Source organism: Fomitiporia mediterranea, assembly GCF_000271605.1.
Source record: "Fomitiporia mediterranea MF3/22 unplaced genomic scaffold FOMMEscaffold_8, whole genome shotgun sequence".
Classification (NCBI taxonomy): Eukaryota; Fungi; Basidiomycota; class Agaricomycetes; order Hymenochaetales; family Hymenochaetaceae; genus Fomitiporia; species Fomitiporia mediterranea.
This window is the reverse complement of record NW_006760393.1, coordinates 1,806,602-1,821,286: the sequence shown is the minus strand read 5'-3', so window position 1 is coordinate 1,821,286 and position 14,685 is coordinate 1,806,602. Positions and strand designations below refer to the sequence as shown.

The following is a 14,685-nucleotide window of genomic DNA, read 5'->3' as shown; positions in this document are numbered from 1 at the left end:
ACACTGGGTCACTAAAGCCATTTCATGCACGAAATGCACGCACGTGACACAGCCACTCTCGGGCTGCCGCTTTCACTCTGGCAGCAGCTCCGTCAGCTCAGCGGTCGACCTGATCGAACCGCCTACGCCAATATAAAATTAATTATTCCCGGCTCTTTCAGCCTTCCGCTTTTGCCCTCCCACTAGCCCCCAGCCAGTTCCGCCAGCTCACAATCCGTTCACACGCTAGCCCATACGACATTCCTATTCCAGCCCCGTCCCTGCCGCTTTAGGCGCATACACCGTTTTCCGACAAGAATTTTTCATTCTTCTACTCCCAGGCTCGCCTTTTTTGTCCAGCCCGTCCTGATACTGCTGTGTAGTTAATCTAATCCTAGTCTACAGTAGTAATCGTACATGGAGAGCCACGACGCTGTGCTTAATTCGCTTGCAAAGCTGCGCATGCACGCCGAGTTGGGCTCGTCCGATTCGCACGACAAGCCTCAAGGCGACGAGCACAGCGATGCTTCAGCAGTAGCAGCAGCCGATGGCGACGACCAATCTGTCTCCCAGCAGTCCGAACAATCTGAGCATGAGTACCACGACCTCGATCACCCGTCAACGTCACTCCGTCCAGCCGCACACGCGCAGCATGTCCAACGCGAGGGCTACGGCTTCCGTCCGCTCTCAGGCTCGTCTACTCCTCTTACGGCCAAAGGAACCCAGTCACCTCTCCCGGATCCAAATGGTCTTGGCTGGCCCGCAAAGTCCACTCTCTCGCGACTCTATTCGACTCCCGCACAACGCAAAGCTCGCGAAGAGAAGCTCGCCGGCGCCGTCCGCACGCTCCTCGAATGCATTGGCGAAGATCCAGAGCGCGACGGTTTGAGACGAACTCCTGAACGTTATGCTCAGGCTCTCATGTGGATGACTCGCGGTTATGAAGAGCGATTGGCAGGTTCATGCTTCTGTGCTTCTTGTCGCCTTGCTACCACTCCGAAGCTTATTGCCTCCTTTGTTTACCATTTTTAGACGTGATAAATGATGCTATTTTCCCCGAGGACCATGACGAGATGGTTATTGTCCGCGACATCGACATTTTCTCCTTATGTGAACACCACCTCGTGCCCTTCACCGGAAAAGTCAGTCCGTCTGTCATTTTCTACTTTCTGTAATTCATTCACTTCTTCACTCTTCCTTCGTTTCGGAAATTGATTTCGTCATTTTCGTCTATTCGTCCAACTATATTCGCCCCACCGTTTCGTGTAACGCGCTTCTCCCTCTCCCTGGATACCTACTCGTGTTTCTGCAACACATACCCACAGTGTCGTTAACGCCGCGTTCAAAGCCAACACTGCGGATACTGACACGTTTTTACACTCAGGTCACGATTGCCTATATTCCAAGAAAACTTGTGTTAGGTCTTTCGAAGCTCGCACGCATTGCTGAAACCTTCAGCCGTCGGCTACAAGTTCAGGAACGTCTCACAAAACAAATTGCTGTTGCTGTTGAGGAGGCCATAAAGCCTCGCGGCGTGGCAGTCGTTATGGAGGCAACGTAAGTTCCGTCTACTTTGGAGAGATCTATGTTAGTTTTCTATTTTATCGTGCTGACACCTGCCGCGGTTTCAGGCATTTGTGCATGACGATGAGGGGTGTGCAGAAGCCCGGTTCGGCTACCATCACATCCTGTATGCTTGGATGTTTTCGCACTCAGCAAAAGACCCGCGAGGAGTTTCTTACTCTCATGAACTCGAAGACGCGCTAGACGACGACAGCACATCATTGCATGACTTGGCAAACTTTCCTCTCCAAGCTTTCATTCTCACCATTCAACTGCATGCTCAAGGATCCAACTCCATTGCGGACACACTAGAGAGACGTTTAACACGTTTACATGAAACTCAGAAATACCGGGCAACCCCAATTTGCATGGTCTTCAGCGCATCAAATCATTTTACGATTCAACTCGCCTAACTCCTGGTTTTATAATGACTTATTACTTTCCCCTCCCTTTTACTTCCCACCATTTATTGGCAACGCTGTAGTTTGTTTTATACTGTTTAGCGAGAGTGGAGACTGTACAAGCGAGAAAGGCACGTTTATGTTACGCAGGTGTAATTTTGTATAATAAAGATCTATATTATTGCATATTGTTAATGAATGTTATTTATTGCAAACTCCGGCATTACCGCAACACGCTGCGAGATACTCAGCACACACAACCTAGACCTCCTATCCTGAACTGCGGCTAACGACACATCTCGATGTCTCCGGTGTTCATGCTTGAAGCCAGCCCCAGGAGCGCGCACTCTCTCCCAGCCCCGCTATCTGCCGCTCACAAAAAATTAGTATTCCGAGTCCGGTCTTCCGCGGTCCTTGATTGGGTGCACAGCATTTGGGCCCAAGCACCAAAGATTCAGAAAAGAAGGCACACGCCCGCTGTGCTTCTAGAGACGTACAGGCTTTTGATCGGCGTTAACCCGTTCCGTGCGCGCGGAATCGACGTCAGTACGAGATTCCGTGAGATTTCATCCCACTGAGTCCCCAGGGCCTTTACTACTAAGCTCGTACGAGAGTGTCCATCCTGAACGCGTGTATACAACGCGGCCGCTGTGCAGACACTGCAGACGCATGTCGACCGCACCGATTAATAGTAATACTCATTTACACTCCTCGGGTTGAAAGCGATTTACGATGCCTAAGATTAAAATGAGTTCCCAGAAATCTAAGATAAAATGACCACAAACCATTCCAAACAACTATAAATAATGAATAATATTATTTAGTTCCGCTTTCCCCACAATAAACACGCGCAAGTTCCGTCCGGATTTACTAGAGCGACGATGCACTATGTGTGTCTTCTATGGACACTGCGCAGCACTATTCAGATTCTCCAATACATTGTGTAGCTTCTCATGTTAGCTTCAGCGATGTTGTCGGGCGCTTCCTAGGCCTGTTAAGTATTCTAAAAACGTGATTTCAAACTCCGCCCGCTCCTACGTTGTATCGGACTGCTTCTCAGTCCTTTTTGAGCCGCTGAGCGCTTTGGGGTTAGTATCTTGCAATGGTTGACAGCTTCCCTGTCGTAGTAGTACTACTTGCTAGGAGATCAAGAAGTGCATTGACGGAAGCAAAGTTGAATATTTCCATTATTGGAAACGAGACAGAAGCGTTGATACCACTAACATACAGTGATATACACTATTGTAGACTGTGACTTTGTCCGTGTACTTCGTGAGACAGGAGCGGAGTGTGAGTTCCGAACGGCTTTGTAACAAGCACCCGGAATCATTATCGACTTCCCGAGGAGTAAGGAACGAATGCACTTTAGATCTAGAACCTAACATCGCCATCTTGTGAAAGTCTATATTGCAAGGCATAATCCACATTAATTATGCATGAGACTAAATACAGGACTACGTGATCATAGATAGCTGAATGAAATGCGATGAACTGGAAAGTGTAATAGCATTGTAGTGCGCTCAGCTAGCCAAAGTGCTTTCATTGCCTGACCGTTCTCTTAGCTGGCCCAGAACCACTGTCTCCTCGGAAACGTGACCTATCTATTCGTACTCTCTTTGACGACTCCTTGGAAGGTGCCGGCATTGCGTTGGATCCAGACAGTGAGGTATCCGCTGGAATATCCCTATCGCGTTCAGTGATGGAACGCTTCAAGCTGTCGCCATGCTCGTCACGATTCGAAGTTCCGCCCACGCCGCCTCTTCCAGAAGAACTTGCTGAAGGCTGAGGAGTACCAGGCGCATTGCTTATTCGATCTCGAAGACTACCCAGAGAAGTAGGAGGGGCAGATCCGTTTTGCGTTGCTCTTCCCGGACCTTCCTTCCACTCCCTTTCGGTCTTATCCACCCTTTGTCCTCTATCTGTCTTTTCCCGCTCCCTGTCATCTCGCTCACTCATTTCGGACCTTTCCGGCTTGTCGACCCACACATCGCGGTCTGCATGCATCCGCTCTCCTCGGCCACTGCGCTCGGGCCGGTCTCTAGCGCCTCGATCCCGGTCCTGTTCTTTTTCACGATTAATTGCAGGTGAGGTATCACCTCGTCCTCCCGATCGAGTTTGCGCTGAACCTAGTAGTATTGCCCGTGGTGCTGAAGGTGGCGGAGCGGAAGCCTTGGCAGGAGTGCTAACAGACGAAGGTTCATTCTCTCGCACACGATCCGAAGGCTGATATGAGTGGTTCTCGTCATTCAATGAATCATCGGGAAGTCCACAGAAGATGACGTTACCTTTTCTGTAGCCGTGCTTTTCACGTGTGTGTCATTCTCTTGAGCATCCCGCTCTTTCCGTCGACGATCGGACTCTCGATTCGAGTCACGGCTAGTATCTTTCTCCGAAGTCTTGCGGGATCGCTCTTCTCGTTGGCGTGAGGAACGTTTCGCGCTTCGTTCAGACTGTGTGCCCATACTTAGTTGAAAACGCCTTAGATATTATATCCGATCTACTTACCTCGTCGTCAGGAGTCCTTCTCCGTTTCCCAAGGGTAACATCCGCCTGAGACGAGTCCGTATGTGTCCGATGGCGAGAACCATCCGAGCGCGAAGGCAAGGTATTTTCAGAGGGAACCTCTGGTTCCTTAACAGCCACTGCTTTGCGTTCACGTTCGCGCTCCCTTTCCTCACGCCGATGACGTTCGCGGTCTTTGTCACGGTCGCTTCTGTCCCGATCCCTCTCACGATCGCGTTCTCGATGAGACTCGCGCTCACTGCGATGGCTCTTTTCGCGATCCCGCCTATCCCGGACTCTTTCACGGTCCGAATCCCTTTCTCGGTCAGCATCACGCGTACTACTGCCCGGAATCCGGTCTCGACCTGAGCGTTCCGAGCGACTATGGCCATCGCGATGGGTGCCGCTGTTACGTTCTGCCCTTGAAGGTGGCTCCGGAGCTGCTGAACGTTTGCTATCCTCGCCCTCAGTATCATGCCTAGCACGATCTCGCTTAGCATCGCCGCTTGCTCTACTATCCGCACTAGCGTTCCTTGTGCCTGGACGGGATGCAGGTGATAAAGAACGACGTGCCGGAGAGTCGACTGCGTCAGCTCGCTGCTCGCGCGGGCTCTGCGGCAATTTTTCCCCACGACGTAAGTTCCGCAATTCCTGAGCATGGACCGTCTGACTAGGTTCGGCCGGAGGAGCCATCGGTGAACCCGAGTCTCGGTCACGATACCGTGGAGATGACTGGGGAGAATCTTTTAACCCATTCTGGGTAACGGGGGCCTGGGATGAGGACATGGGCGTTCCAGGACGTGAGCTAACGTTCGTTCCCTGCAAAACTTCTTTCCGCAAGTCTGTAGAAGATGACGCTGCCAGTAGTCTTCCAGCGGGACGTGGCGGGACTGTTGGATGGGGGGAATGAATCTCATCTCTGCCTCGCTGGGAATCCGCAGCTGGAGTTGAAGCCTTGACTATTGGTCCCTCCTTGCCATTGAGCTGCTGGTCTACCTGCATAGGTTCTACCTTCTTCGAGGCATCAGCAGGTGATGTTTCAGGCGGTCTAGAATCCCTATTTCTCTTGACGACCTCCGGTCTAGGAATGCTAGAATGAACCATTCGTCTCAGAATATATTTGAAAATTTAAGAAGAATAACACCAACTCCTCAAGAGCAAGTTTGGCCGCAGACGAAGGCCGCTCGATGGGAGGAGCCTTCTCCGGAGCCGCAGGGAGGGAAGGTTGAGAAGCGCGAGGACCAGTGGGTGGAATTGGAGCCGGTGAATCGCGAGGCTTCTCCGGCTGACCAATGGATGGTGAAGAAGCTGGCCTCGAAGGCACGGGCTTAAGCAACGTTAGTTTGAATCAGAGTGTACCAAACTTAGACTATCTACCTTTATGGGCTGAGCCACTTTCGGCATTGCCCATATCTTCTCCCGTTTCTTCAAACTCGAAGAATAACTTTGAAGACAATAAGCTCGACCCAACGATAAAAGAAAATACAACGTACGCTCTTGCCAGAATCTTCAGGTCTCCTCTCTCTTCGGATTGGACAAGCCTCTGAATCTCCAGATCAATACTTGAACCTACAACTTCGTTCACCGCAGCAATGGGAAATACGTCGATGATTTCCTTGAGAACCAAGACAGCATTGTAGACATGCATGAAATCTCCTGCTTGGATACATTCCGTGAAACACTAGATGTCATATATTAGTACACTCGTTGAATCAGGGTTGGATTCGAAAAATGCATTTACTTGACCAAGCTTCCGGTGACACTTCTTAAGGAAGGACCTGAATCCGGGCCATTTCAAAAGGTCATCGCGAGATGAAGGTCCATCTTTTGACCAATGTGTTTGCAGGCCGGGCAGTAATACAACGTCTGCACCATCTTTCCGGTAGTTACTTGCTTCATAGGCTTTCTGATCCTTGTGCCACTCGTACAAGTCTTGTAATATGCCCTTCAAAAAGCGGCCTGGTGCAATATTACGTGAAAATGCAGCCCTTTTGATGATGACGACGACTAACCATAATTTCTTGCTTCGTTCTCGCTGCACGAGAATATTACGACTTTCACGTGTTCGCCAAGCAACTAAAATATTTTTAGCAATACAAAATGATTCACGGAACGAAAACCCAACCTTGTCGTAACACATTAGGGTGTGGAATCCCGGCGTTCCGCGCTCATGTAACGTCCGAATGAGTCGCGCACAATAAACCGCATCCATAGGTGAAAGGAGACATCGAGGTTGTATGCAGTGCTCGATCAGAGATTGGATGAAGGTTGCACCCTTGCCAGCACCAGCACCGACTTTTGCAGCGAGAAGGTCTGAATGTTCTGTGCTGGCGCATCATAATAGCGGAAACTTACCATGTGAGAACCAATGGTCCTTCTCGCGATCCAATCGACCACCTTTCTCCGTTGTATAGCGGTAAACTGACTCTTGTGCAGCCTTTTCTTGCCGAAGCTTCGAAATTGTCGCTAAATACCGATCGTATTGAACTCGGAGGCTACCACTAGATGCCCTGGTGGATCTGTCGGATGACCTTTCGGCTTGGCGAGCCTTGGAATACATTGCATCACTCGTTGCACGAAGGTTTTTTTCCACTTCAGCATATTTTTCCTTAGGGTAATAAAGATCGTAGCTAGACATTTGCCAAAAGCTGAGGTAAAAGCTGGGTCTGATAGTGGTGTGAGTAATCCTCGGTATTAAGGATAATAATCATCACCAACCCGATGATATCGAAAGTATTGCCAGGAGCTACTTGTTTGCAGTCGTCGAATAGAGCACGTATCTCGGGCACCCATGGTTCCTGTCGTTATCGTTAGATATCACGGAAAATCGTTCTTCACTTGTGTCTTACTTTGGGAGCAGGCTTTTCTTCAGCCTTCACTTCTGCGGTCAGTTCCTCCTTGTTTTCACCATTCTCTCCTGGTTTTCGTTCCACTGTGTCCAACTCCATTTTCTCAGACTCCGCAGAACCATTTGGATCTGGCTTGACTTCTGGTAACGGGGCGAACTCCGTAGATGCATTTTCCACAGGAACTGTTGAATTACTAGTCGGTTCCCGTTTCGCCGCCAAAGCGGCTTTCAGCCGTTTTTCAGTTGCTTCTGCACTGCACCAAGCCCTGGCGTGTCCCTGATAATATCGTCAGTGCATATATCGCACAGCGAGGAAAATTTACGCACTGCTATGGCATCATCAAGCATCGGTCGATAAATTTGCATTGCGATGGGTGGGCTGACACCATACAGATTTACCAGCTCCGATAAAGATGGCATGATCTTGCGATAGTCCTCAGGGGATATAATGTCCGGAGTCGTCAAGAGATCGATGTATTGAAGGAGAACACCGTGTGTTGCATCGAACAGATAAGCGATAGACTTTAAATGGGCGTCTCTTGCTTTAAAGACGCAGGCCTGTCGTTGCTGCTCTACTTGCACGAGAATCGGGAACGCGAGTTTTGTGTCAATTAAAGTTTTCCCGAGACGCTGCGGCCCTTTTGTCAAGACCTCTGACACGTCAAGTCCCGCACCACGAAGGTCTGATGCAACCGTTTCAATGCGCAACGTCGGCCCACCTGCCATCGCAGTAATCTGGGCGTTCGACAAGCTCGGTAGAGGCTCAATGCCAGCCATGCGAAGAATGAGCTTCTCAAGAACAACGATTTCTGAGGTCTGTCCGTTGTACAATTGGTGAACAATATACTTCAGCACCGATGATGAATCCGTGCTGTAACGGCGGAACAGTGCACCACTAAACGTTGCGAGACCTAAAGCCAAAACGGTTAGAATCCGTCAATCTGACTTCAAAGCAAAACATACTCTGCAACCAATCAGCAGCATTCGCCCCATCTTCTTTCATTCGATCCTTATGAGGATTACCCAAGGCGTCGATGACCAGGAAGACGAGAACGTCGAAGCCCATATTAGTCGCAAAGCGCAGCGCCTGAATGACAACGTCAGCTAGGTTGTCGTAGGCTTGAATCTGATTCACGGCGTTCGTAAAGAAGATACATGGATTAGTGTGCGCCATCTTTGCGACGGATCCTGCGAGTGACTCGACTGTCTGTGAAGAAAGTCGACGAAGTATTCCCTTCGCCTCACGTTCTCGCAATACGCGTTGCGCATTTAGTTCCGGATGCGACTTGTATGTTTGATCTCGCCATTCTCCATATAAACGCCAACGCACTGTTAGATCATAGAATCGGAGTATGTTCCAGACTTCGACGGTGCAAACGGCATTTCCAGGCATCATAGAAAGGGCCGGAAGGAGATAGCGCCGTGCTGTCTGAAGCCAGAATTCCTGAACAGGATTTTCTGGTTCAGTAATGGGTGTCACTGAACGTTTGCCATCTTTATTTTCCAGATCGGGCGTAAGCTAATATTCAGCGTTAATTAATTGCGGTTCCGACATACGACCAAACGAGGCTTACCGATTGCGCGAGATGAGATCTGCCAATACGCAAGAGCTTAGTAAGGAATAGAGGCTCTCGACTGATATGTATGCCAACAAATCTCATCAACGGCTCGACAATGTCGATGATATCGTCAGCTGATTCACAAACAGGAACCCACTCCGACCATTGAGGAAAAAAGAATACGAAATCTTGAGTGTGCGTGCTTGGTGGAGTTGGAGCGCAAAGCGTCAACTGTGGTCTACGGGCGGGCGCGATACGTACGCCGGGTGCCGCGTAGCGCGAGCGCGGTTGCAAGAAACCCTTATTGCGTTCCTTAGTAAACAACTTGTCGAACAGTGGTGAAATGGAGGCCTTGAGCACTCGCAAGAGCAAGTCCGCCAGCTCGCGATGGATGTCAATCAGCCAAGGATAACGAGTCATGAGCGCAATCGCTGGGCGGAGGACTCCAGCGGAGAGAAGGGCGACGAGTAGCATCGCTTTCTGCGCAGGAGGTTCCTTTACTTCGGCGGGGGTCTTCGCCTCAGGATTGGGTGTCTTTGACTTAGTCGAGGAGCCTAAGGATGATGACTCCAGCGGAGCTGCCATTGCGAGCAAATTGTTGGATGATGATTTGATGCGAGACCGGACATCATCCAAGTACTTTCCGTGAAGCTTCGGCATTTCCTCTTCGGATGGGCTCAGCTGACGGAGATTAGAGCGTTAGTCTCAGCCAGTGATTTGCAATAACTGTACGTACATGCGGATAGAGATCTTCCAGCGTAATGAACTCTTCGCGGATAAGTAGCGCTGCCACTAGGTACAATCCCCTTGGACACGACGCCTTTGTTTCCGAAGACTGGATCGAAGGATAGATAGAAGTACTTTGAGAATCGCCCGCCGACGAATGAAATGATGAGAAAACGAACTTGGTAGTGGGTGAATTTGAATCCCAGCACTTGCGCTAGCACTTTCGTCTTCGGTTGCATGCTCGGCAGCGCTGAGGCATTAGACCCTTTGGCATTGTTCTCGGCGAGAAGCAAAATCTCGTCCAAACTTTTCCCGCGGTACTGGTCCGGCTGATGGTCCACTACCATACCCACACCTTTCTCCCAGTCGCTGACATTCTTATTCTCGCCAACCCATGGCGAGCAAGCCAACAAAGCGAGGAAAAATTGCCAATGTGTCGCAATATTCACGGAGAAAACATCCAAAATGATGTCTAACGCGCGATTCGGGTCCAAGTCGAAATATCCGATCAGGCTAACAACGCGCTCCCACACTGCCTCGGCTCGAGATTTTACTGCCTGATAGCTTTCGACAGGCAAACCAGAGGATGGCAAATTGGGGGGTCCAAGGCTCCCAATGAGATCCGTGGTGAGTTTCGTATAGCCTTCCGACTGTTCCCGGAGGAGGTTGAATTTGTTTTGCTTGTAGCTGGCAGAAACGTATCAGACGAGTATGATTAAATCTCCCATACTAGCTTACAATAATCCTGTCCGTGTTCTTATCTCCTTCCTCTCGAATATAAGTTTGTCGGCAATGAGACCAGTCAAGGTAAGCAATGTGCTATCAAGTCGTTCTCTGCACGTTGGCGCGTCTACGATTCCAACGTTCTGAAGAATCATTCAAGTGAGGCAAGATCCTTTGCAAAGCGGCGTGAATGACTTACCAGTAACATTTTCAGCACTTCAGCAAGAGTCTCCCTGTCGCTTTCGGCAACTTTTTGAACACCTTCGGCTTTTACGACTGATTCTGATGCATGTTCCGCTTTTTCTGTCTCTGCACCTTGATTTGAAGTAACAGCCTTCGCATCCGCAATAATCTCATCGAGTTCGCTGTCAATGGCCCAGACGAGATCTACGAGCAGTTCGCCGAACAACACGAGGTACCGCGGTCGTTCCGTAGATGGAGAAGATGACGAGGGTAACTCAGCTAGGACAGTCTGCACAAACGCTACAAATTTTGCAGCACTAAATTGGCTCTCCGCTTCCAGAGACCATGTGCGTAAGACAGCGTGCAGAAGAGTCTGGTATGTGGTTGCGAGTTTGTCCGAAGACTCCGTGTAATTTCGGTCATCAAGGTTGCAATGCAGCGATACGAGGTCAGAACGACTTTTCGCAAAAGAGAAGAAAGAAGCGAAAAACGGTGGTTAGTATACCTTCAAAAAGCGTAAAGAAATAAGTGGCGAAAAGGAAAGCAGCTCACCACTCAGCCTCGCCTCCTCTCGACCACTTCTCCAAACACATCTTGATGCGCGTTATGTTGTCCATAACCAAGAAGTGATGCAGGAAGACGCCTCGTTGCGCCCTCCAGTCAAGTCACTCCTGCTTACAGATGTGGCTTTCTCGCTCAGGAAACGGGAGTAATGAGAAAGTTCTTTCAACAACAGGGTGCAGTCATGACGAGCGTGTCTTGTTTCTGGCTGCGTTACCTAACCAAGAACTAAATTTCCTCATGTGGAAGCCATCGTGACGCCAATCACGTGCTGCACAAGGGCGCGTCTTCAACCGCACCGCGAAACGGGAAGACTAACCACACACACTCTCGTGCACGACTACACACGTCCCCTCCCTACGGGTCCCGTCTCTTTCCTTCAGCACGTCCGGACTGCGTAATGCCGATCCCTTCATACCTCCTGGATCAGAAAGAACGAGAAATGCAAGTGTCTCTCTTCCATGACCCACCACATACAGTCTGCTCACGTGTGTACCTCATGCAGTCAGCAAGCCCTCAGCAATCTCCGTGCACTACCTACACTCACGCGTGCCGAAACTAGCAATGATGATGCCTGTCCAATCTGCTTGCTCTCACTCGAGTCAATCCTTTCGGAACATGGGGAATATAAGGAAAGACAGGAGGGGTCCTCGGATCTATCTTCAGAAAACTCATATCGTAGAGCAAGCGAAATGACCGGGGTAGTCAAACTGAGCGGCTGCGGACACGTTTTCTGCCGTAAAGAGTGAGTTGACTGCCGTGTACTGCACATTATACGTCTAACTGCTGTCTCGCATGTAGCCTTGCCGAATGGATTGAATCACACGTACGTCTTCATCGTGCTATTGTTTAGGAGTCCACACTAACTTCAGTAATTACAGCACGGCAGCTGCCCTACATGTCGGCAAATTTTCTTCCCGTTCACACCTATCGATGAGACAGATTACGAGTCTTCAGACGGCGGAGAGTATGTCCCAGATGAGGATGAGGAAGACGATATGTTCACCGATGATGGCGAGATTGAGCTGGTTGCTACCAGCGACATCGATTATGACACAGACTTGGATGATATACATCCGGACGAAGAAGGACCGGATATGGAAGGACTAGGTTATGCTCCCCTTGCGCGGGTGCTTGCTGCTGCAAACGCAGAGGCCGAAGCCAATGCACGCCGCCGCGAGCGAGCTGCCCGCGTGTATATTCCACACGACACTTCCGAGTTCCGGGTATCTGCGCATGGAGATGATGGCAATGAAGTTGCAGACGACGAGTTCGTGAACGATGTTCTCGACTTTGACGCGCCTGGTGCACTCTCTTTTGGCTCGGACTCACCGTCGTCTGAAGGTACGTCCGTCGGCAACGAAGTTCGGCCTGAGCGTAAGTCGCTTCGATCTTCGTTGCACATTGTCTCATTAATCCATAATATTGCAGACTTGACTACGAATGTCGAATTGGCATCTATGCATGACGGCTTTGAAGGAGGTAGTGATGTAATTTCTGCTAATATTGATCAATCAAGTACCAAATCACCATCCGGTCAAGAATCCGGACCATCCAATGGCGCATCCAAAATCACACATGCAATATCTGCGATGAGACATTATTGGTTGCCTTAAACCACCGTCTGTTCTTTGAAGCACTTCATACTATGTATTTTGCAATACTCTATGCTCTAAAACGCATGGTTCCATTCTCCTCTATACTTACTTCGTGTCGTTTTTCATGTCCTCAACTTGCATATGACAAAAGCCCATGTCTACTTGTATATACTACAATTAATATTTCTAACAAATACATCTTATACACCATTCTACCTCTAATTCTGGATACCCTTAAGAATCTCTTCAACAGTTGCCCCTTCCTTCGTTTCCCTCCAGACACCGGTCCATTTCCCACTCCAGCGCACACCTCGACCACCACCCTTCACGCCGAGCTGTGCTTTCAATGCGTCTCCGGCTGTCTTTGTGCATGCATCGTCTGATCCCAGCACGAGCACCGTACATACATTTGTGCTTCTCTTCTCGGCCGGAGTTGAAGTGGATACAATCGTGTATGAGCGAGAGGACGGGTTGGAGTCTGACGTATTCGAAGCACCGGCGATGAACGACGTTGCGATGGACTGTAAAAACCCAAGGGCACGAGCAGGATCATCCGTGCGGTGATAATGCTTAACGAAATGCGTTGCTTCGCTCGTCTGCATCTCTTTTAATAAACCATCTGCAACGACACGTGCAAGCTCAAACTCGAGCTCCTCCGCACGCCTGTCAACGCGTCTCCGCTCTTCGATAACTTGCGATACGCGAGCAGGTACTAGCGGGATACCACAGGACATTATTCCTGCAGTTTCTGTAAGAAGCGCATGGGTCGTGGCAAGATGTTCGTGCAATCGTGGTCCGCAAAGGAAGAAGAGACGAGATGTACTCGTGCTTCCTCTAGCGAGCGACTCGGTCTGAGGAAGTAAGAACAATTGTAAGTTGTGCAATGAAGGGAGATGAGTCCCGCAGCATCTGTCACAAGAGCGTTTAATCCAGTAGGTTATTGATGCGAGTATGCCAATAATACATACGGATTCCGGTCTACGCCATCAATGATTATGGTACGTTTCACACCACCTGTATAATCACTTGGAAGCGCCTTGCCGACAGACCTTCCACTTTTCAGTGTCACAACGCCCGGATGGTTCTCAGAGTCTAAAGGCTCGACTTCAACATGGACTTTGCGACCCTCATATGCAAGCGCATGAGCACGGGCCTGTATTCGTGCGACCTCCTCTAGAGTAAGTGGCCGTTGCAGCTCGACATACGATGGAGTGGGATACGACGTGAGTGCCCATGAGAGTGTGGGCAACTTCAGTTCAGATTCGAGCAAAGCTGAGAGGAGATGCTGAGAAGTGTGCATACACATCTGCAAATCATCATGCAATTAGCCCAAAGTATTAGAGTACATCAGCGGGAAAGAGCCTACGTGATCTAATCTTCTGCTAAAGCCAGCTTCTCCAAGAGCGGCAGTAACCTGGGCGCCTACTTCTAATCCAGGAACCTGCCCGTCTTTTGGCTTTACGAAGTGGACTGCATGTCCTCCGCGTCTCAAGACTTCGACAACCTCGTACTCGTCTCCATTTGCAGTTCTAAGTATCCCGATGTCCGATGGCTGCCCGCCACCTACAGGAAATAGGACCGTATCATGTAATATTACTTCAAAGAGTTTCTCTGCAGGAGCTGATGACTTCTTCTTGTTATTTGTCTGAGATTGTTCTGGTTGGTGCACATTGCAGCTTACGACCGTGGATAAAAGCTCCTTGAGCAATGGATCACCTGCAAATATAAATGAGTCACAAGTGAATTACATGCGATGGGACAGGTACTGACGTTGGCAGGCGAGTAAACCAACCGGGATGGGAAGAGTCCTGTCATCTGGTATTTTGAGTCTATCGCTAACTATTCTATGGTAATCCGGAGGGGTAATTGGGACAGCGGGGAGTACAAGAGCAGCGGCAGCCATAGTCCACAATATAGTTTCTAGCAAGCTGTGATATTGATGAGGTGTAGGATGGGAATTATTTAGAGGTTATGACTAAGCTAAACCGTGCCTGTGGGAATCGCAAGATTCGATTTAGCTTCCGAGTATGACGCAAACCACT

At 49.6% G+C, this 14,685-nt stretch overlaps 4 protein-coding genes across 4 annotated transcripts; 2 read left to right on the top strand and 2 right to left on the bottom strand.

Annotated features, from left to right (window-relative positions):
• Nucleotides 1–262: 262 nt before the first annotated feature.
• Nucleotides 263–2,074, top strand: FOMMEDRAFT_21671 (GTP cyclohydrolase I). Its single transcript, XM_007268464.1, has 4 exons — nt 263–937; nt 1,012–1,121; nt 1,364–1,536; nt 1,611–2,074. The coding sequence occupies exons 1-4, from the start codon at nt 397–399 to the stop codon at nt 1,744–1,746; spliced, it is 960 nt and encodes a 319-aa protein (XP_007268526.1). The 5' UTR covers nt 263–396; the 3' UTR covers nt 1,747–2,074.
• A 1,263-nt stretch (nt 2,075–3,337) lies between these two features.
• On the bottom strand, nt 3,338–11,215 carry FOMMEDRAFT_169407 (uncharacterized protein). Its single transcript, XM_007268463.1, has 20 exons — nt 11,037–11,215; nt 10,501–10,942; nt 10,317–10,444; nt 9,758–10,265; nt 9,589–9,687; nt 8,868–9,533; nt 8,257–8,812; nt 7,621–8,204; nt 7,295–7,570; nt 7,164–7,243; nt 6,801–7,111; nt 6,571–6,740; nt 6,458–6,521; nt 6,187–6,404; nt 5,939–6,126; nt 5,823–5,889; nt 5,594–5,772; nt 4,449–5,535; nt 4,229–4,393; nt 3,338–4,166 (listed from the first exon to the last, which is right to left on the bottom strand). The coding sequence occupies exons 1-20, from the start codon at nt 11,099–11,101 to the stop codon at nt 3,483–3,485; spliced, it is 6,537 nt and encodes a 2,178-aa protein (XP_007268525.1). The 5' UTR covers nt 11,102–11,215; the 3' UTR covers nt 3,338–3,482.
• Nucleotides 11,216–11,737: 522 nt separating this feature from the next.
• On the top strand, nt 11,738–12,641 carry FOMMEDRAFT_29978 (uncharacterized protein; the record flags this gene model as incomplete). Its single annotated transcript, XM_007268462.1, has 5 exons — nt 11,738–11,790; nt 11,847–11,871; nt 11,927–12,422; nt 12,477–12,527; nt 12,565–12,641. 5 exons carry the CDS (start codon nt 11,738–11,740, stop codon nt 12,639–12,641), a joined length of 702 nt encoding a protein of 233 aa, XP_007268524.1.
• A 220-nt stretch (nt 12,642–12,861) lies between these two features.
• FOMMEDRAFT_29977 (alanyl-tRNA synthetase domain-containing protein) lies at nt 12,862–14,546 on the bottom strand (the record flags this gene model as incomplete). The annotated part of the gene is made up of 4 exons (XM_007268461.1): nt 12,862–13,552; nt 13,612–13,949; nt 14,010–14,359; nt 14,414–14,546. The coding sequence occupies 4 exons, from the start codon at nt 14,544–14,546 to the stop codon at nt 12,862–12,864; spliced, it is 1,512 nt and encodes a 503-aa protein (XP_007268523.1).
• Nucleotides 14,547–14,685: the final 139 nt, after the last annotated feature.

What these genes read in the sequence shown, in the direction of transcription:
- FOMMEDRAFT_21671 (XM_007268464.1), top strand. Translation starts at nt 397, where the DNA reads ATGGAGAGCCACGACGCTGTGCTTAATTCGCTTGCAAAGCTGCGCATG. An exon ending in TTATGAAGAGCGATTGGCAG is followed by an intron (nt 938 to 1,011) that starts GTTCATGCTTCT and finishes TACCATTTTTAG; the next exon opens with ACGTGATAAATGATGCTATT. An exon ending in TCGTGCCCTTCACCGGAAAA is followed by an intron (nt 1,122 to 1,363) that starts GTCAGTCCGTCT and finishes TTTTACACTCAG; the next exon opens with GTCACGATTGCCTATATTCC.
- FOMMEDRAFT_169407 (XM_007268463.1), bottom strand. Translation starts at nt 11,101, where the DNA reads ATGGACAACATAACGCGCATCAAGATGTGTTTGGAGAAGTGGTCGAGA. An exon ending in TGCTTGATGATGCCATAGCA is followed by an intron (nt 7,571 to 7,620) that starts GTGCGTAAATTT and finishes CGATATTATCAG; the next exon opens with GGACACGCCAGGGCTTGGTG. An exon ending in GGACCATTGGTTCTCACATG is followed by an intron (nt 6,741 to 6,800) that starts GTAAGTTTCCGC and finishes TCGCTGCAAAAG; the next exon opens with TCGGTGCTGGTGCTGGCAAG.